We start from the raw sequence: 22,290 nt of genomic DNA, 5'->3' as shown, positions 1-22,290 counted from the left end.
AGGAGATTACAACTTGGAGAAGGAGAAAAATACAGAAAGAGATCGTTTTCAATGCCGGTGATAGGCGCAGTAGTCAGGGTACATATGCTGTTATGGGAGCTGCCGTGAAGATTGTTTGGTCCTTCCTGGATTTTTTTTAAGAGAGCAGCATGCGTTAATGAAGACTTTCCTAGGTGGCACCTGCTCCAAATAAGAACCTGGCAATGAGTGAGTTCAGCTTTGTTAACTTAGTAATATAGAGATTTTTTGCTTCTAAAATTGTCTGTGTTTGTTTAGTTTTGTTTTCAATAATAATCCCCAATATTGTCATACTAAAAGCTGGTACAAATATTTCTGTTTCTGTTGGGAATATCTATTGAAACATTTCAACACAGAAAGATGTATCAACATCCTTAAAAATTCTCATCACCTCCGACATAGTCGTTTTCGGTCTTAGAATTTATCTCAGAGAAAATCAGCATGTGCAAAGATTTAGTGCCTAACAGAGCATTTATCCAAAAATGATGAGTGGAACTTCCCTGGCCGTGCAGTGGTTAAGACTCGGCACTTCAATGCAGGGGGCAGAGGTTTGATCCCTAGTCAGCGAATGAAAGATCCCACATGCCTTTGGTGTGGCCAAACCAAAAAGGAAAAAAAAAAAAAAGAACTTCTGTTAGATAAATGTGCTATACTAGGCACTGGGGATACTGTGGTGAGCAAAAGAGATGCAGGCTCTGGGCTCAGGGAGCTTGTCATTTAATGAAACAGTTTGTAGATGATCTCTTTGTATAACTAAAGAGTGTAGCGTTAGTTGCTCAGTTGTGTCCGACTCTCTGCGACCCCATGGACAGTAGCCTGCAATAGTCCGCCAGGCTCCTCTGTCCATGGAATTCTCCAGGGAAGAATACTGCAGTGGGTTGCCATTTCCTTCTCCAATAACTAAGTAGCGATGTATCCAAACAGCAGTTTCATTAAAAGACACCTACGCCTGTACTTTCTTGTAAACATCTCTCCCTTCCCCACTTTCTTCCCTCAGCAAATGGTATCAATACATCTATGCCCCACGAAGGTCAGTGGCAAGTGGAAGTTTTACTGAAGCACAAAGTGGTTATTTTTTCCTTAAATACTTTTTAAACAGAGCAAGAAATGTCTTCTGCTTTCTTTCTACTCGGGCCAGTATTCTCAGTAACTCACACATTGTTACCATCTCTCATCTGCCATCTCTGTGATCCACACCTATAATTAATTTCTCATGCCTTCTCTCTCCCTTACTTAGTGCTTATATACATATTGTATATCTTCTAACTAGTTTTGTAGAACTCATGTCGAAACTACCTTATGACTGGGGACTTCCCTGGTGTCCAGTGGTTAAGGCCTCGCCTTTCGATGCAGGGGGTGTGGCGGGTTCCACCTCCGGCCAAGGAGCCCAGACACAGAACAGAAGCAGCGTGGTAACAAGTTCAATAAACACTTGAGAAATGGTCCGCATCAAAGAAATATTTTTTAAAAATTTTACCTTATGACCATGCTTTTCTTTTTATTATAAATTTTAAAAATTAAGTGTTCATTACACATCATCAGTGCCCAGAGAAGCAGACCAGAATTGTCATGTTGCCAAAATGACTTCTTATGATATTTATTCAGCTACCCTAAAGTAGCGTTTTGTTTGTTCTTTGTCTTTGAAGGTGGTGACCTGTCTTTTCTAACTTGTAAAGTGAAACTTGATGGCTTGTGGGGAAGATGTTTGGCTAGGGGTGGGGGGAAAAAAAACACCGTTTTAACAGTGGGTCAAAGCATGCGCTCTGTAGCCGTACTGCGTGAATTCAGATCATGGCCCCGTTCCTCCCCGCTGCCTGGCCTTGTGCCTGTCACTTCGTCCCTCTAAACCCTTAGTTAGATCCTGCTTTTGTGACATGGAGTAGTAATCGCAGTACCTCATAAGGATGTTTTGGCAAATAAATAGGTTACAGTCTGGAAAATATTTTGCACCAAGTATGTACTGTATAAATACCCTTATTACAACCATTTGCTATGTGGCTGGTCCCATGGACAGCCACACACCCACTCTTCTGGACAGTCTGAGATCCCTTTATAATTAAATGACCTACTACAGATGGAGAAGTCTGTTTGGGCAGCAAGAGAGGCAGAAGAAACATTTTACCTGACAGTACAGTTCTGGATGAATATAGAGGAAGGAGGGGGTGTGCTATGTAAAAGGAAGGGTATATCCACTCAGGGAATATTTATCGGGTGCCTACTTTGCTCCAGACACTGTGAAAATGGCATGTTAGTAAATACAGCTATTAATAGTATAATTGCTAGTAGGGAATATCTAGTAGTGAATCCATGAGAGTATTCTATCTTCATGAAGCTTACCTGGGTCTCTAGCAGAGTAGATCTGGGGGAATGTTTTTATGTTGTATGTGTGTATTAGTTGCTCAGTTGTGTCCAACTCTTTGAGACCCCATGGGCTGTAGCCCACCAGGCTCCTCTGTCCATGGGATTCTCCAGGCAAGAAGTCTGGAGTGGGTTGCCATTTCCTCCTCCAGGGGATCTTCCTGACTCAGTGATTGAATCCGGGTCTCCTGCATTGGCAGGCAGATTCCGCACCATCTGAGCCAGCAGGGAAGCCCTTTATGTTGTTTATATGATAGAAAACCAACGCTTGGGATTTCCATTGTGGTCCAGTGGCTAAGACTCCATGCTCCCAAGGGGCCTGGGTTCAGTCCCTGGTCAGGGAACTAAAGTACCTCATGCCTCAACTAAGTTCTGGAAAGCTGCAAATAAGACCCAGTGCAGCCGAATATGTTTAAAAAAAAGACAAACGAACAAACATAAAACCACCAGTGCTTTCTGGAAATAGAGCTCCTGTTAAACATCTAGATTTGATTGCAGTTAATTGCTTGTTGACCAGCTCTCAGAGAGAAACGTAAAAGTTCAGTTGTGATGTCTGGGTGGGAAGTTGCTGGGGAAGTTCTGGGTGATCCTCCACCCTGCAGTTCCAGGTCTCAGGAAGGAAGAGGTATGAAAATGGGCCATTCTGATGAGCAAGAGGCAGTAACAGTGATGACTTTAATTAAGTCACCAGAGAAACAGTTTTCCTGCAGCTTGTTCTCTGGGTTTCCTTCCTCGCTCAGATCAAGAGTCAGTTTAGTTCAGTTGCTCAGTTGTGTCCAACTCCTTGCAGCCCCATGGACTGCAGCACGCCAGGCTTCCTTGTCCATCACCAACTCCTGGAGCTTGCTCAAACTCGTGTCCATCGAGTCGGTGATGCCATCCAACCATCTCATCCTCTGTCCTAGACTGGAAGGTATTTTAACATGGAACATCTGCCCAGTAAGGAAAGAATGGGACCCTGGGAGCAGTGAGCGCTCATGGCCCGGCCCAAAAACCTTTAACCTGGAGGGGAGGTGCCCCAGTTGAATAAAGACCAGCTTGCTTTTGGAATTTCCTTGGCATACCTTTTTTGGTCTGGGTTAGCCTGCAGGTTTAAAGGGTTGCTTTAGGAATATGTATTAGGAGAGAAGAAAGTGAGTGGAAAGACCGTGGAAGTCATTAGGAAACCAGTTTAAAAGTCAAGGGGAGGCTGTTAAGAGTCCAGCTGGGAACCTCATTTGGGTGGTAGAATTAAGGCTGTAAAGGGAAAGATAGTTATGAGAAAGGCACGGAGGAAATGCCACCTGTGTGAAGAGGCAGAGAAGTGGAGGGTCTGGAGATGACTGATGCACACCCTGGTTCTGTCGCTTGCTGTGAGCCAGCGGACGAGGAACGGAACCTGTGAGGACCTGTGCTTCCTCATGACGCTCAGGGGCTGGAGTTGGAGCCTCCCACCAGCGGTGTGAGCATGGTGGGTGTCCTGTAAGACATGTTCCATAAACATTAGCTACTTTCTTGCTACTCTTATTATCGTTAGTCTGCATCATCATCTTTAATGTGTTAAAACTCTAGTCATTGGATATGAGAAATGAAGGAGGCTTGTACCTGAATGGATGGGATAATGGAGTGTGGGGAGGCATAAAGAGGCATCGGTTTATGAGCGATAGTGAGTGCATTTTTGGATGAGTTGACTTGAATGTGTTTAGGATGTCTGCACTGAAGTGGAAATCTTAGCTGTATATTTATGTTGTTGTTGTTCAGTCACTGAGTTGTGTCTGACTCTTTTGCAACCCCATGGACTGCAGCCTGCCAGGCTCCTCTGTCCTCCGCTGTCTCCTGGAGTTTGCTCAAATTCATGTCCATTGAGTTGGTGACAGTATCTAACCATCTCATCCTGTCGCCCTCTTCTCCTTTTGCCCTCAGTCTTTCCCAGCATCAGGGTCTTTTCCAGTGAGTTAGCTCTTAACAAAAATGGCCAAAGTATTGATGCTTCAGCATCAGTCCTTCCTATGAACCTTCCAGGTTGATTTCTTTAAGGATTCCTTGGTTTGATCTTATAGTCAAGGGACTCTCAAGAGTCTTCTCCAACATCACAGTATGAAAGTATCAATTCTCGGGCACTCCGCCTTCTTTATCGTCCAACTCTCAAATCTGTACACAGCTACTGGGTAAAACCATAGCTTTGACTATATGGACCTTTCGTAAGCAAAGTAATGTCTTTGCTTTTTAATAACACTGTCTAGGTTTGTCATAGTTTTCCTTCCAAGGAGCAAGTGTCTTTTAATTTTATGGCTGCAGTCACCTTCTGCAGTGATTTTAAAGCCTAAAAAAGTAAAATCTATCACTGCTTCCACTTTTTCCCCACTTTTTGTAACTTTTTCCACTGAAGACTTAGGAATTATCCTAAATTGAATTAGTAACTGAAACAAAGAAAATGGCCAAGGACTGGATTAAAGACCAGGTGGAGGGACTTCCCTGGTGGTCCCATGGTTAAGCATCTGCCTTCCAGTGCAGGGGATGTGGGTTTGATCCCTGGCCTGGGAACTTAGATTCCTGCATGCCTCAGAGCAACTAAGCCCAAGTGCCACAACTGAGACCCAGTGTAGCAAAATAAATATTAATTTCAAAAAAAGAGCAGGTAGAGTAGAGCGAGTGCTGAGCACTAATTGATTTTTTCCTAGGGTCTCCAGCTCTGAACACAGCTGGCTCCCTATGCCGAATGGACAAACTCCATTCACGATTGGTATCACATTCATTTGAACTTTTCACCGAATCTTTTGATTGTCCCCCTACACTTACCTTCTTGGGGAGCTGATGAAGTATGTGACCTTTTATGGGAACCAGAGGTTTTCTTGGGCCATGACAACAGATTCCCACCAGACGGGTGGCTGAAAACAACTGAGATATATTCTCACCGTTTAGGAGGAGAGAAGTCTGAAGTCGAGGCATCCACAGGGTTGGCTTCTTCTAGAAACTCAGAGAGACCATCCCGTGTGTCTCATAGCTTCTGGTGGTTCCTTGGCTTGTGGCTGCATCATTCCAACCTCTGTCCCCGTCTTCACATCACCTTCTTCTCTGTGTCCTCTGTTCTTCTTATAAGGACATCAGTCTTTGGATTTAAGCCCACCTCCACCACCAAATCTAGGATGATTTCATCTCAAGATCCTTAAATAATTACATCTCCAAAAAGTCCTGTTTTCAAAAAGGTTACATTCTGAGGTTGCAGGCAGACAGGAATTTTAGTGGGGACACTCTTCAACCCCTACAGCCTGTGTTCACTGTCCCTGGCCACAGAAACTGGGAGTGGACTGTGTTCTTAGCCCTTATTACATCAGAAGAGCATGTCCTAATGGGATAGTCCTCAAAAGAGTGGGCCTCGTAAGGCTGGTTTTTGAAGGGTTTGCTTAACAAACTTGGATCAACTACTTGCAGAGGTATGTGAGTAGGAGTTGCTTGCTTAAGAGTCCTGGATTTATTTTTCTTGTTTGGAATTTTTCATCATACTTGGGCCTTCTGTGACATGGCTGCTGTTTTTTCTGGCCGAATTCTTCATCTATCAGGCAGGCCCTCGTGGAGTTTGTTCTAGTATATTGAGTATGCTGAATGCTAGAGATGAAGACCACTTGTGCTCCAGGGAGCCCGAACCATGAGACGTGGGTGAAAATAAGTCAAAGTGTTAGTCGCTCAGTTGTGTCTGACTCTCTGTGACCCCATAGACCATAGCCCACCAGGCTCCTCTGTCCATGGACTTCTCCAGGCCACGGTACTGGACTGGGTAGCCATTCTCTTCTCCAGGGGATCTTCCCTCCCCAGGAATTGGACCCAAGTCTCCCACATTGCAGGCAGATTTTTTACCGTCTGAGCCACCAGGGGAGTCCAAGACATGGGACCTGGGTTCTAATCCCAGCTCAGACACTTAAGTTTTTCTCATCGTTAAAATACGACATCCATTCCTGCCCTTTTCTCCAGGATTTTTTTTTTTTTTAATATTTATTTATTTGGCTGTGCTAGGTCTTAGTTGTGACATGTGGGATCAAGTTCTCTGACCAGGGATGGAACCCAAGCCCCCTGCATTGGGAGCACAGAGTCTTAGCCACTGGAGTAGGGTATTTTCCACTTTTCTGAAGAAATCTCTCTCCAGATTTTTTAATAAGGATTCAGAATAATGATCTGCACGTTCTCAGTTTTGTATAAAATATATGAAAATAGGTGTTATTAATATAGAGTTAAAGTGTAATCTTACTTAAAAAGTAGCATTTGGGGGCTTCCTGGCAGTCCAGTGGTTTAGACTCTGTGCTTCTACTACAGGGGACACGGGTTCAATCCCTGTTCGGGGAACTAAGATCCCGCATGCTGTACAGTATAGCCAAAAAATAAAATTAAAAGTAGGATTTGCAGGCTCTCACCTTCATCCTCTCTCTGCCTGTTTCTCTCCCACACAGAGTTGAATTAATCTACAACTTGATCATTTCCTCCTGAAGGGCAATTTCTCTCTCTTTTTTTTTTTTTCTCCATTCATTTTATCAAATACACAGCAAAGAGTTGACTTCTTAATACCTTCTGATGTACTAGTCTAGGTACCAGGGTAAGCAAAGGGTGTCTGTGACACTGGGAGTGCAGAATGTAGCAAAACACAGAAACACAGAGAGAGAGGACTTTGCTGGTGGTCCAGTGACTGAGACTCTGTGCTCCCAATGCAGGGTACCCAGGTTCGTTCCTCGGTCATGAACTAGATCAGACATGGCTCAACTGAAGTTCCTGCATGCTGCAACTAATAAGATGCTCATAATCTCAATAAATAAATAAATATTTTTTTAATTTTTTTTTTTTTTAAAGAACACAGAGAGGATTCTCATGGCCCCAGAGATGGTCATTTTCACCTCCCTTCTACCCTCTAGGAAGTGACGTCTAAGGGGAATCCTTTAAAGAATGAATAAGAGTTACACCAGGTGAAAGGAAGGTGCATGCCTGACAGAAGAGATGTGTATGTACTAGACCTAGAAGTGGGAAGGGAACCGTGTGTGGTCAAACCAGGTAAATAACTCACTTATCCTAGACCAGGAGGGAAAACCAGGTGAGAGTAAGGGCTGGAGGGGCTAAGGGGTTCACAAACTATCCAGACATCCAAGGGAAATCATAGGAAGGTTTTAAGCTGCAGAGTGACAGTACTGAATCATATATTTTAAAGTTCTTGGGTTCAGGAATCCTTTTCAGTAGTCCAGTGACGGTGGTTAGGATTTAAGTGATGTGATGGGATAGATTCAGTAGGACCTTGATGAAAGATTGGATATGGGTAGGGTGATTTCCAAGTCATCCTGGCTTGGACATCTAAGCATCTTTTACTGAAATCTGGGACTGAGGAGGACAGGCCATTGGAGGGAGTATGTTTCCTTTTATGAATATTGAGCGTGATACTGCTATGGAATATTTCCAAATAGAAATGTCCAAGAAACAAAGTAAATGGTGACTTAAAGTTCTTGGACCTTGTGTTCTCAACTGTACTAAGGTTATGTCCTTTAAAGATTCTCCTTTTCCCTCCCTCTTGATCTCCGTCATTTCTAAGAGTCCTTCATCTTCACCTAAGTTTCAGCATGACCTTAGACTGGAAACTTCCCTTGTCTGCCTCCTGGTTTTTTCTCATCCAGAAGAAAAGGCAGACTGGGCGATCTTCAGGAGCTCTTTGGGTTTAAACCTTTCTCAGAGACTTTGCACAAGTTGACTGCTTTCGCGTACAAAGATTACTTGTCATTTGGATATGTGTATGTCGGTTTGAGAGGGGCAGAAGAGATGACAAGGCAATACAATGTCAGTATCTATACCCCCACCATCCTGATCGTTAAAGAACACATCCACAAGCCTGCAGATGTTATCCAGGTACGTGGGTGTCACCTTGTTTCAAGATGGCCCTCCCATTTTCTCTCAAGGTGTCATACACAAATAGCAAAATGGAACAGAGTAGGAGAGGAGAAGAAACTAGTTTTAATCTCTTCCTTCAGGGACTTCCCTGGAAGTCCAGTGGTTAAGACTCTGAGCTTCTGCTGCAGGGGGCACAGGTCTGACCCCTAGTCAGGGAACTGAGATCCCAATGTGGTGCAGCCTAAATAAATAAATAAAATAAACCTTTCAAAAATATCAGACTTGGCTGTTGTATGTCAGACAGTATGCTAAGTACTGAGGATACTTCTCAAGCAGCTCTCAATCTAATGGGTGACTGTTGCCTTCATAGAAGGACATTCTTAAAGTCATAGAGTTTAAAAATGAGTTTTTTAAAAAATATGATTTGGTACTATTCTGCTTACAAAGATAGTCTTTTGACGGATAATCTTTTGTTGGAGAAGGAAATGGCAACCCACTCCAGTGTTCTTGCCTGGAGAATCCCAGGGACGGGGGAGCCTGGTGGGCTGCCGTCTAGGGGGTCGCACAGAGTTGGACACGACTGAAGTGACTTAGCAGCAGCAGCAGCAGAGACTTTGCAGTTATTTCATTTCAAAGAGATTGGAGGGTGGAGTTGGGGATTCTAGTCCTTGTTTGTTAGAATTCAGTTTGAACTGTTCTGGTTGAATATATTCTTATGTTAAGAAAGAGGTCAATTCAGATGGATACTGCCCCAACAACTGTATGTATCCTCAGTGGTACAAAAGGAAAAAGAATGTGACCAGATGTGAGGCAAGGGGAAAGGGTTGAGCCAGCCTCCCAGGAGGGTTGACTTAGGCCCAGACAAAAGCCCTGGCCTCCTGATCTTTTTCTGCTCCCTGGGCCCTGGCTCACTCAGCCTCAGTGACTCCCAGGCCATCCATCCCCATGGGCTCAGGCCATCAGAGGTTCTCTTGCTTTAGCCTTGCTTTCCTACTAAGTTGGCACAGGATGGGCCGAGACTAAGGAACGTGAAGCCCACCTGAGCTCTGCTCCTTCCAGGGGGTGGTCAGGTGAAGGGCTTGTTCTATGGAAAACCCATCTCTTTACCTATTACAATTTTCTCAAACCACATTAGCAACAACAACAACAACAAAAGCATACAGATGCAAAAAAGCTCGTTCAGCTTACTACCTTCTTGCATCAAAGGAGAGCATGTGCGTTTTCAGGGAGTTTCAGCCTCTCAGTGAAGTGGAGGTGTTCTTGTGGACTCCTCCTTTCCAGGTGTGATCCTGCCCCGGGCCGGCCACCTCCACTGTTCTTGTATGGCTCTCTCAACTCATGGGTGGCTCTGAGCCTTAGTGGCTCAGTGGTAAAGAATCCACCTGCCAATGCAGGAGACATGAGTTTGACCCCTCGGTCAAGAAGATCCCCTGCAGGAGGAAATGGTAACCCATTCCAGTGTTCTTGCCTGTGAAATCCCATGAACAGAGGAGCTTAGAGGGCTACAGTCCATCAGTCCATAGGGTTGCAAAGAGATGGGCCCGACTGAGCGACTAAACAACAGCTGAGCCAAGCAAGAAATGCCAGGCTGGGTCTACTTTGACCCTTCAGTTTCTCTTCACAGAACAAGTCCAGGATGATCGCTTTCATTTGCATCTTCTCTCCTGGAGTGTCTCATTCATTTATTCCACGGGTACTATGTCACAGCACTTGGAAAGCAAAATACCCCAGACTTTACTCAGGTAGCTACTGTCGTTAGTGGTTCTCAGAGTGAAGTGTGTACCAGAATCACCTGGAGGGCAGAATTCCCGATTAAGTGGGTCTGGGGTGGAGTGGAGAACTTGCCTTTCTCCCGTGCTGCTGGCTGCTGGTCTGGGGAGCACATTTTGAGAAGCGGGGGCCCCCAGCACAGCGCTCTGTGGGGGCTGTTCTGCCACTGGCACCTCCGCCTTGGGAGCACGGGGAGGGGCGTGAAGAACTCCACCTGGGTTGTTGGCCTTTCTTCCTGTTACTTTACCTGCTGTACGGCTTGGGTCAGATTTCTCAGCACCTCCCTCATGAGGCCATTAAGTGTTAGTCGCTCAGTCGTGTCCGACTCTTTGCAACCTCATGGACTGTAGCCTGCCAGGCTCCTCTGTCCATGGGGTTTTCTAGGCATGGAAGTGGGTTGCCATTCCCTCTCCAGGGGATCGTCTCAACCCAGAGGTTGAACCCAGGTCTCCCATGTTGGAGGCAGATTCTTGACCATCTAAGCCACCAGGGAGGTCATTAATCCATGGCCTTGGCATACCTTGGTACCTTGGCCCCTGAAGTCAGGCCAGCAGGCCTGCTTGCTTCCCTCCCAGCTGCGTCACTGTTCCTTGGTTTGTCCCCATCCTACTTTGACAACCCTTTGCACGTCTGCCTGCTCCACGAGGGGTTTCCAGAAACTATAGGAATGAATTCAGACTTCAGAGTTTTGGAAGCAGAGCTTGCTTTAAAAACTGGCCCCTGGATGAGAACAACTGGAGGAGCGATTTTCAGACAGTTACTTCCAGAACCCCAGTGTTCTCCAGGAACTGTCCCAGGAGTTGAGTTCCTCCAGCCAGGACCACCGGAGAGTCAGCCCAGACCGCTCCACTTCTATTAAAAAAGAGTTTCTGGGAAACATGTTTGAAGAAAGGTTCCATTGCTTTTATTTTTAACTTTAAAAACGCCTGCTTCAAAACACTTGCTCTGATTTGAGCCTCCCTTGGGTCAATATTTCGGGTGCCTATGACAGATATTGCCAGGGTTGAGAAACTTTAGATCTGGTTCCTCTGGCTATTCCCTCAGTTCCTTGAACAAAGAAAACAGTGGTATCTCTTTAAAGAAGTTTTGGGATTTTCTGTCAGGTGCTGTTCAGTACACCAAGCATGACTGCATGCTAAATGCCGGGCTCAGAGCCGGGCCAGGGGTGCAGAGTAAGACCTGGCTCCTGCCCGAAGGATGTGCTGTTAGTCATCACTTCACTGCCCTCCTGTCTCAGCACTCATCACACAGAGCATCTCCACTGATACCCTGAGTTCATCTTCCTCCTGACCAACCTTTCATGCGCTTCTTAACAGTTACCATAACTCCAGATTCAATTCTAAGAAGAGAAGGGAGAGCTGACGAGCTGGAGCAAGGGATTTACCCAGTGTGTGTTCCCCCTGGTCTCTTAGGATCTGCTTCACTGGCGCTTTGCTAGGAGCTCAGATGGTAAAGCATCTGCCTGCAATGCAGGAGGCCCCCTATTTGATCCCTGAGTTGGGAAGATCCCCTGGAGAAGGGAATGGCTACCTACTGCAATATTCTTGCCTGGGAAATCCCATGGACAGAGGAGCCTGGTGGTCAGTCCGTGGGGTCACAAAAGAGTTGGACACGACTGATAGACTAAGACTTAGACATTTTCACTACCTGACTTATACTGTTACTCTGCAGTTGGGATATAGGACAGCGGTCCCCATTGTTTTTGGTTCCAGGGACTGCTTTTGTAGACGGTAATTTTCCCACAGACTGGAGTGGATGGGGTGGTGTGGGGATGTTTCAAGCACATTAAATCATCGTGCACTTTATTTCTACTATTATTGCATTGGATCCTGGAGGTTGGGGACCCCTGGCTTAGAGGACTTGGAAGCAAGCCCCCCATTCTGCTGGGCTAGGCTTTTTAGTATTTATTTATTGGTTGCACTGGGTCCGCCATGCTTGGTGGGCTTTTCTTTAGTTCTAGCAAGCAGGGGTTACTCTTGTTGTAGAGCACGGGCTGTAGGGTGCTCTGGCTTCTGTAGATTCTCCCGGGCTCTAGAGAACAGGCTCAGTAGCTGTGGTGCGTGGACTTCGTTGCTCAACAGCATGTTCGATCTTCCTGGACCAGGGACTGAACTCTGCATTGTCTCTACAGCGTCTGCGGCACTGCCCGGCAGATTCTTTACCACAGAGCCACCAGGGAATCCGTGGGCTAGGTTTTGTGCAAATATCCATCCGTGACTGGTCAGTGTGAAATAAAGCTATAGGACAAGATACGGAAAGATCTGAAAAATACAAATTCCATCAGGCTGAGATCAAAACTCAGACCCTATGTCTTTACGATCAGATACCTTAAAAGACATACTTTCTGGAAACTTTCTGAAGGGAGCCCCAGAGCACCCTGCAAGGCTTCCTCACCTCTAGCCATCAGGCAGCAGACTGAGCAGAGCCCCTGGGTGGTGATGATTGTCCTCTGCTGTCACCGTGGGGCCAGGCAAGCATGGGCCGAAAGATGACTGTGCTGGGTCTTGAGACTCTCTTGACTTTTTAAAAAAAGACTCAGAATGTCTTAAAATAACCTGGTAGCTGAAATAACAACAGCAGCCATGGTCACAGCCTGCCAGTCCTGAGAATGGTTGTTTGTTTAAAATCTGAGGCATTGGTTCTGGCAGCGGTTGGTTTCCACGAGCCTGGGCTCTCACAAGAGTTGTTGCTCTAATGGAAATCATATGGTCTCATCGCCACAGGAATCACGGGGCTCAGCTAACCCCTCGCTATGGAATTTCCTTCCAGAAACTACACACACACCTCCACACCCTAGAACTGTGGAAGCAGGTGGTGGAGACCTGATCACTTTAAAAAGGATTATGATGTTAATATTTTCCCATCCAAATAATTGGCCTGGGCTCCAGCAGACTGTGTTCCCATCACCACGAGGAGGTCGCTTTAACAGCCTTGTTGAGAGAGGGAAAGTTGGGGTGCCTGAGCAACCAGAGTCTCATCACCCCACCTTGTTGGGATCCCCTGCCTGGCACCTAAGGTGTCATCATCAACAGCTCTTGGCTCTCCCTCATCCTTTCAGAAGCTCTTCCTGGGACTTCTCTGGTGGTCCAGTGGTTAAGATGCCACCTTCTGATGCAGAGGGTGCAGGTTCGATCCCTGGTCCAAGAGCTGATTCCCATGTGCCTCACAGCCAGAAAACCAAAACATAGAACAGAAGCAGTATTGTAACAGAGTCAATAAAGACTTTAAAAGTGGTCCACATCAAAAATAATTTAAAAAAAGAGAGAGAAGGATAAACTATTACCACAATGACAACTGAGTTGATTTAAAAAAAAACAAACCTCTTCCACGCTGGCTGGAGACAGAAGCTCCGCACACACCCATCCACTGATGAGACACTCCTGTGGGCTCACCTGCCTTCTGCTTGTTCTGTAGGGTGGTCTCCATGTCACACTCCGCATGGCACTCTTCTTTTTCTAACCTCCTCCCCACACTGAAAATCTGCCCAGAATCAGAATTTGGGGAGATAGGGGAGACCTGGAGTGAAGACTTGGGACAGCTTGGATGGTGAGAAGGAAGCAAATGACTCTCTGGACCTTGGGTCACATGCCATGCACTGTCGACTTCTGGACAGTCCTGAATGGCAGAATCACTAATGGCTTTAGGGGTCACCTTTCCTGACTCCCTTGGCAGTCCCAGGGAGCATCCCTGGCCTACATGATATCAGAATTTGACAGGTGATAAAAGCACATACTGAGATGCTGCTTCATGGGTTCCAGATGCATAACTATTGACTGGGTATTTTTGCCTTGAGACACACCCCAGCCCACCCCCCACGTGTGTGTCGTGGCTTCAGCGGGCTGCTTCCCAATGCATTCTAAGACCCCAGCACTTGCCTGTCAATCTGACAAAACTGCAGCCTGACCAGCATGGACTCGATGCTGAATGAGGAACATTGAGACCAGCCGGTCAGCATCACAACTCACGTGTTTTCCCTAGAAAATGAAATCTGTGTCAACAGAAGTGAATGCCCTTATTTGGATCTTGGTACAGCGCCTCTTGAATCTGAACATCCCAGACTTTGTTTCCATCCTCCAAACTTAGAACACTTTAAATGCCCTGTGGGCAGTATCTGCCCTTGTGCTTCTAAACAGAAAACGCTGAATGATCACAATATTTGCCAGTAATTAGTATGCCCATGAACAGGGTCCTCCTCCAGTCCTTCTGGGGTCCTTCTGGTCCTGCCGGGCGGCTGCTGTTCTCCCAACGGCAGAACACTTTAAATGCCCTGTGGGCAGTATCTGCCCTTGTGCTTCTAAACAGAAAACGCTGAATGATCACAATATTTGCCAGTAATTAGTATGCCCATGAACAGGGTCCTCCTCCAGTCCTTCTGGGGTCCTTCTGGTCCTGCCGGGCGGCTGCTGTTCTCCCAACGGCTCTGCAGTGGGTCTTCACGGGAGATCGCTACTGGATCTCTCTCTTCCTTGGAGGACCCTGTTTGCTTTTGGCTTCAGGAAGTCCCACTGTTCAGGGGGTTCCCCGTATTCCAGTTGGAAAGACATCAGAGTGTCCACTGCGGAGCCTAAGATCTCAGCAGGCCAGGCTGGAAGCAGATGCTTACTGCTTTTTTAAAAACTTTTATTTTACTTCCTGATTTTTATAAATACTAGATAATTATATATGAATTTATTATATGGTATAAATTTATACTTTTAAATAAGTATGAAATATGTTTAATTACTTACAAATTTTAAATGTGTTTTTAATTGGAGAAGAATGGCTTGACAGTGTTGGTTTTTGCCGTCCAACAACGTGAATCAGCCATAAGGAGACATAGACCCCCTCCCCCCGTCTTGAGCCTCCCTTCCACCACCCGCAGTCCATCCCGGCCCTCGAGCTTTCCCCCCCCCCCCCCCAAATTCTGTATGTACTGGTCAGTGGTCGGTGTTCAGGAGACCGGAGCCAACAGGCGATGCCGCGGCCGAGAGCGATGCGACCCGTGCCGTGGCCGGGGGCTCGGGCGCGCGGGTGTGTTTGCGACGCGGAGCCGGCGGCGGGGTGGCCACTAACTGTGCCCTTCTTCTTGTCTTGCAGATGAGCTCACAGTGCCTGCACTTTACCCCAGTAGCCCTGAAGTGTGGGCCCCGTACCCTCTGTACCCAGCGGACTTAGCGCCTGCGCTGCCTCCTCCTGCTTTCACCTACCCCGCTTCACTGCATGCCCAGGTAATTGACGCCCCTCGGCCACGACTCCACTCACCCCAGCACCCGTCCTTTCCAACCTGGTTCCCCAGAGCACACCGTACAACTAACACCGCTCCGGCTAACAGATCCACCTCCGAGAGATTAATGTCCCCCTCTCGATCAGCCGCCACTCCTCCGGGACTTCTGAGGACCGTCTGACAGCCATGACATCACCCACTGCCTGACGTTTGCCCCGCCCCCCCCAGACAACATCACTCTCTTCCTTAATGATCTCACCTCATGTCACACACATGGGAGAGGGGGCCCGGGTTAGACCTCCCCCAGCCGGCTCGAGCACAGCTCGGGGAGCACAGACGTGTGTGCCTTGTCGTGTGGAGGGACCGTGGAGGGAGGCGTGCGCGTGGCCCTGGAGTCGTGTGTCTGCGTGTGTCTGTCTGTATGGAGTTCTCGTGTGTTCTGGGAGCTCGAGTGATGAAGGGGGCATGTCGGGAGTCTTAGGAGGAAGGCTGTGTGTTATCCAACGTTGTCAAAGACCAGATTTCACACTTCCATTTATTTTTAAGAGACCCTGTGGGAAAGGAGGTACGATATAATGTCTTAAATGTAATTAGAAGTCAGGGTCGAGGTGTGTATTCTGACCGGCTTTCTTTCTCAGTTAAGAATAGCCTGAGTTTTATAAACAAACTCCAGTGTTTCTTCACAAAGATTACTGTCTACTTACGAACCCTTTCTCTTCCCTTGGGGAAAAATAAATTGTTTCTCTTAGCTTTTCTTTTCTTGCAAGCAGTAGTAGTAATCCATGTTAGGATCCAGAGTGATGATCAATAGCAAATAAGAGAAAAAGAATATAGCTGTCATGTGTCTTATTCCACGTGAACTCCTCTAAAAGCAGAAATCCTGTTTTTAAAATATCACCTGCACAGGTTTGGAGGGGAGGGGGTTGTTTTGCTTAGTGTTTATTGACCAGGCCGGGTGAAATCAACAGCTTGCCAGAAAAACCTTCTGACTTAATGCTCTTTTACGTGGTACAGAACTTAATTGTGTTGTGCACGACACCTACCAGCTGCCCCAGTGAGGGTTCTCACAGGGAAGCCGTGGGCTCAGGAGTCTTGTTAGATGGACATCCTTCCGTTCCCTTCCAGCTCAGTTGTCAATGCTTCGATTGTGCATGGACAACCCAGCCTCTCCGGTACTGTGCAGGCAACCTACAAAGAAAAAGCCTCCGTGCCTGGACCTCCAGAGTTGGGAGAGGCGGGTGGAAAGAGTCCAAGTAGTGAAGAAACACGTAGGTGGTGGTGGTGGCAGCACTTGGCACAGAAAACAGAATAACAGGGTTATTCCAAGACTGACACGCAGTCTGGATTGTCCATGCTGTTCGCTTTTCCTTCCCTTGCTGCCCTTTCCACCTTTGTCCACGTCAGTGCTTGGTCACCCTTGCAATGGCAGGCAGCCAGAGCTGGAAAAGGGAAAGAGAACCAGCAGACGCCTTCTGCTGGGTTATCAGAATGTTCATGGGGGCCTCAGGCATAATTTCATAGAGGCCGTGGAGCAACTCAAAAAGTCCTCTCTGTTGGTGGCCCACCCCCGCCATCTGGGCTATGTAATAGCCCCCTTCTCCCTGGGAGCTATGTAATAGCTGCCTTCTTGACTGCCTAGATACAGATCCATTGACTGTTGAGGCCATGTTAATAATACCATGGTGCCAAGTTTGCATGGTCTTCTAAATACCCATGGCTTTGGTTAATCAGCCACAAAGCCTTTTCACCACTGCCCAGGAAAAGCAAGACCTGACACTGGCCGAACAGGACCGGGAATGAGAGATCTGAAAGCCCAGGACGTTGTGAGAAAGGATGAGGAGAGACGGTGCCAAGATAAATGGACTCACTTATTCTGACTTACGGGGATAGGTACCGCCCATGGTGGCATGTTCCCCGTGAGCTGTTCTTGGTCTTGAGGCTTTCCCAGCCGGGCATCCACTTGGCATTGCTACATCAGCCCTAGAGCTGGTGGGACTCTCATCTGATACCAGTGTGAGATCCTTGCGCTCAACCCCGCTTCTTGTTGGGGGTCATTCCCAGTACAAGCTTGAGTTACTGTGTTGCAAAGACTGATGAACAGATACGGTCATTTAAATGTCTTTGTCCGATATGAGAATCGTAGAATGAACTGGGAGAGGCTTGACAGATCAGCTGGTCTGACCCATTTTACAAATGAGGACACAGACCGGAGAAGATGCAGAGAATTATCTGAAGTCTGCATGTGGCTCTGCTGTGGCCAGAGTCAGGTCGCCTGATTCCCAGCTCTGTCCACACCTCAGTGCTGGCTCACCAGAGACTAATTCTTTAATGGAATTGTGGAGAGGCCTTGCTCCAATGACTCCTTGGATCTTTTTCTTCTCTAAGTAGATGAGAAGCCTATAAGAAGAGACTTGGAGGCAGAGACGAGGGACTCAGAACTTAACCATCACCCAAAAGGCCTAAGAGAATTTTTACTAACTGGAGGTAGAGCAGAGGGGAAGACCAGAATGGAGCGTCCCCTTAGTGGCTAATTCCGTTTTTGTTCTGGAAATCTTATTATATGTCTTTGGAGATCAGCTTTGAGATGATTTTGCTTTTCTTAGTGATGTTGTGCTCTGTTTTGAGACTTGGATTTTTTTTTTCTTCTAGTGTTTCTCTCCTGAGGCAAAGCCCAACACACCTGTCTTTTGTCCACTTCTCCAGCAAATTAGATTTGTCTCTGGGAATGTGTTTGTAACATATCAACCTACTGCAGACCAGCAGAGGGAGCTCCCATGTTGAATTTGCTTGTTAGCTGTTTTTTGTTGTTGTTTGTTTTTTCCCTTCCCTCCCTTTTGCAAAAACTATTTCTTGGTAACGTTTGAGAGATTTCAATAAAAATTTTAATTAGAGCAAAAATGATCTCAAGTAGACTGCAGCGTTTTGTTTTTCATGGTGATGCGACTTTGGAGCTAAGATGTTATCTCTGACTGAGATTTGGGGAGAGCTGGGCCCAGGACGCTGAGTACACATTATATGGGAGAAGGAGCCAGCATCCCAGGGAGACTTGGTCCAGGGCCGAGGCCTCGCTGCTGCTGCCTGTATCCTCTTGGGCTCCTGAACTATCAGAGCTGCATATCAGAAGTTGCTCATTCTAGCATCCGTGGGTCACACCTGCCGGGAGCTGTCACTTCAACAAGGATGGATGTCTTTTCCAGTCTGTCTGATCCAGAGGGAAGATCCAGGAGAGACAGAAATTATCGCTGCAAAGGAGTTGATGCTTCATATCTCTAGTTCTGCCCGGCTTGTATGGTGCCTCCATGGCTACATTGAAGATGCATGTTGGACATCACATCACACCTGTAAAGAATTACTGGAGGAGGACTGTAAGCCGCAGTGCTGCCTTTTGTACTTCTAGAGATAAGAGAGCAGCTGATTTCTGAGAAGATCATTCACATTTTAAGAAGTGCTCATCCTGCTTACTTTCACCATCGTTGGTACTTGAAATGTATTCAGTGTATTATGTGAGTCACTGAACAAGGGAGGAAGGTTTCATTCACGACTTTTAGGAAAGGTGCACGCGGAAGAGAGTCCACACAGTTCCTCTTAACTCACACTCACACATCTCAGCTTTTTTTTTTTTTTTTTTTTTTTTTTAAGTCTGAATTCATTTTTGCTTTTGGTCTGCTTGCTAATGGGGCTGAGAGGAAGCCAATAAAACACACTGTCCTCTCCCACAGTCTGGAAGCAATACCATTTACCCTTGACCAGAGTCACCGTGAATTGAGCCAGGAACTTGCGCAGGTAAGTGGGACCGAGTGAGCAGGTCCTGGCTACCACCCTGTCTCCTCCGCGGGCCCCGTCTGCCCTGAGTCTCTGTACGTTGTGTCCCAGGGCTGCCCTGCAGCTTGTGACTGGAGCGCATCACCTGCCCGTGAACAGAAGGTCTTCAGATGAAACGACAGACTTCCCGGGGCAAGACGGGCCCCTGGGGAGGTCTCCTTGTGACACACTGGAAAAATCCTAAAGGTTAGACCTAAAATAAATGCCAAAATGGACCATGGGAAAAACACATAGGCAAACAGGGAAGAGAAGTCATGGGGGAGAGATGGCCTAGGGTGACGTGTGGGTGTCCTGACCTCCGGGTCCTCACCCCAGACACTGCAGTTTCTAGAACTGCATTTGTAAACTTCTCATTTGTTTTTTTAAAGCAAATCTCTTCAGGCATCTCCTCTGTCACTGAGCCCCCATAGTGAATACTGAGATGAAGCAGCATGGTCTGATGTGAGTCGGATTTAAGTGTGGTACATAGCTGGTCAGAGGGGCCATGGTGAGGGAGGCAGGTGTGACTGTGGACTCGGGTGAGCACACAGCGGGGCAGCGGGGCTTGCTTCCTACCCGGCTGCTCCTGGGGACTCGCACAGGGGGGACTCGGTTCCTTGAGCTTCTCCCTTCTATTCAGAAGGCAGCAGCCAGTGTTTAAATGCTGGGCCTGAGAGCTGAACCCCCGGAGGCGACTTCATTCCCTCACCAGTGGCCAGCCTCCCAGAGGAAAGGGAGGCATCAGGAGATTCAGGCGTGGTTTCTCTTCCCCCTGACAGCCTCATCCTTGAGGCCTGACTTTCCCAAATATATCTTATCCTGTAGCCCTGGGGCTGGCCTCTGCCCCAGAGACCCCAGCCTTGAAGGACTGCCTTTGAGGCAGATCAGCTCAAGGCTTTGAATTGTTCTCGGGCATAAATGAAAGTATTAATCCTCTGACATTTGCTTTTCTCTTTAAACCTGCAACTCCGTGAAGGTCAGAGTAGGGGCGGGGAAACCACGCCCTGGTAGTCTGTCTCCTGATGGAACCAGCCTTGTCTCGTTCCCTGTTTTTGTTGGACTTTCTGGTCACCTGAGAGCCCCTGGCTCGGCTCCCATAGTAGACCAAAGATGGGCAGGCGTAATGTTCACAACCCAGCCTCTCGTGAGCACCGGGCCCCCTTTCCTGTTCCAGCCCCCGCAGCCCCTCCCTAGGGGGCTCTTTCCCTGTTAACCCCATAAGGCCTGAGGTTTCTGGGACTCCCTGGTCAAATGCGGGCTTTGCCATTTACAGGTTCTGTGACCTTGACTCAAGTTCCTTAAAAGAATCCACCTGTAAGGTGGGAGACCTGGGTTCGATTCCTGGGTCGGGAAGATCTCCTGGAGAAGGAGATGGTAACCCACTCCAGTATTCTTACCTGGAAAATCCCATGAACAGAGGAGCCTGGCAGGCTACAGTCTGTGGGGTCGCAGAGTCGGACACGACTAAGCAACTAACACTCAAAGTGGGGCTAAAAATCCCTCATGTAAAACAGGGGTGCCTGGTGCACAGTAAGGGCTTAGAAAATGTTAGCCTTTCCAGGTGCATTTGAAGCTTCAAGGAGAAGGGAGCCCAGGACTAGCTACCCCCACGAACTGTGCTGGTTCAGACGTCTAGCCCGTCTGGACACCAGTGGGAATGCAGAGTCCTCGTGGCTGCAGCCCAAGGGAAGACCAGAGGCTGGGGAGGTGGCTGGGGAGTGGGTGAGCGAGATGAGGCCTGAATGATGGTCCCCATCGTCACGAGCGATGCCTGCCCGCATCAGCACTGTGGTCCCTGCAGCCGGTGCCTGCTCTGGGAGAACGTGGCCCCCAGAGGAAGCCCCCCACACCCTGGGGGCAGGCCAGGCCTGGACACGCCTGTCCCCGACAGGAAACAGCTGGGTTCCCAGAGACCAGTGGTTAAATGTGTTCCTTTACTCAGAGCTCTTCAGCTGCTGGTTACCCCGCCTGTCCTTCCCTGGGCCTTCTAGCTCATTCTCCCTCCAGTCTCTCTGCTATGACTCAGCTCCAGTCTGGTGTCCAGGTGATGGGGTTACACTGTGTGCCTTGGGGGCGGGGGAGATGATTCTCCTAGTCCTGGTGGCTGAACACTGCCTCCCACCCCCAGGAGCCAACTCCTGGCCTAGGAGATGCTCTGCCCCCTTTTACCTTCTCTGTCCCACCTGTCCTGTGTCTTGCCCTTGCTTTTCGGCATTTGAAGACCTAAGGAGCCTCTTCATAAGGGAGCGACGTACGCCTCTGCCCTGGCCTCGCCAGCCTCAGAGCAGTCCAGAGCCAATGTTCCGTCTGGTGGTTGGGCCCGGTGGTTCCTGTGATCAAAGCCGCAGCTCTGGCTGCAGGAGCCCGGACACCCCCAGTCCTGGGCAGATTTCCTGACAGTGGGGGCAGGTGGCAGGATTGCCTTCATTTGGGGTTCCTTTTTTTTTTTTCCAGCTGTAAGGCTACATCCCCCCAATGCTGTGTGTTTCCCCCCACCTGCATCCCTCCAACCTCGTGAGCAGGGAGAGCCCCCAAGGCTCCGTGAGCCTCACCTGGGTGCTCCCCTTTGGGACCATCGGTTCACTGCTGAGCCGTCTGCCTGTCGCAGTGGGACGGTGCAGAAAATCCAACAGACCGAATTTAATGACAGGTTCCTCCCATGCTCCTGACTGAGGTTTTAGGCAGGCTTTTGTTCTGTTGATTTTGCTACCTCACTGAGCCTCCGTTTCCTCATCTGTAAGTAGGAAGAATGAACCACTTATTTCATGGGGTTATTTTGAGACAAAGTAAAGTGCTTGGCATAGAGCAGTAATTACTGTTAAAATAGCTCTTCCATTTCCTTTTTTTTGTTGGTCAAGAAGAGATGCCTGGGACCTCTCTCTGTAGCTTAAGAAGCAGTTAGGATGCAGGGGCTCAGGACTGGTACCCCTGCCTGCAGAAACCCGAGGGCCCAGGCTTCACACTTTGGTAAATTAGAGAAGCATCTGGAATCAGGCAAAAAGGGCCCCGGCGTGAGCTGAGGGGTGGCTGGGGCCAGCTCCACTGGCCCGTCCACCCAGGTGTTTGGCCTCTGGTGGGACAAGTCCCCAGATACCATCTGAGAGGACATGGATTCAAACTGCTTTGGGAGCAAAACCAAGAAAGGCTACCAAGAAACTTTGGAATTAAAAGATGCAGGCGCCATAAAAACCAAGTGAACTCCGTGAAGAAAACCCGTGGTGACAGGGGCGAAAAGGAAAACGAGCTCCAAATGGGATCATGTTTTATTCAAGGCCGGCGCTGCCGGTGGGGAAGGCCAGAACTCG

At 48.0% G+C, this 22,290-nt stretch overlaps 1 protein-coding gene across 17 annotated transcripts in view; it reads left to right on the top strand.

The window, feature by feature from the left end:
* RBPMS (RNA binding protein, mRNA processing factor) overlaps positions 1-22,290 on the top strand; it is a 249,869-nt gene that overhangs the window by 208,958 nt on the left and 18,621 nt on the right. For 7 of the 17 annotated variants that reach the window (XM_055567167.1, XM_055567168.1, XM_055567178.1 and 4 more), the window contains 2 exons: positions 15,058-15,188; positions 17,834-18,082. In XM_055567167.1, the coding sequence (XP_055423142.1) occupies positions 15,058-15,188; positions 17,834-17,965 (263 nt within the window). In that variant the 3' untranslated portion in view covers positions 17,966-18,082. Of the gene's footprint in view, positions 1-15,057; positions 15,189-17,833; positions 18,083-22,290 lie in introns of those variants that run through there. The other 10 variants (XM_055567173.1, XM_055567170.1, XM_055567171.1 and 7 more) reach the window with 2 other exon arrangements.

The sequence above is a fragment of the Bubalus kerabau genome, chromosome 2, assembly GCF_029407905.1.
Source record: "Bubalus kerabau isolate K-KA32 ecotype Philippines breed swamp buffalo chromosome 2, PCC_UOA_SB_1v2, whole genome shotgun sequence".
NCBI classification, from domain to species: domain Eukaryota; kingdom Metazoa; phylum Chordata; class Mammalia; order Artiodactyla; family Bovidae; genus Bubalus; species Bubalus kerabau.
The sequence above is the reverse complement of the archived record's forward strand: the minus strand, read 5'-3'. Positions and strand labels throughout refer to the sequence as shown.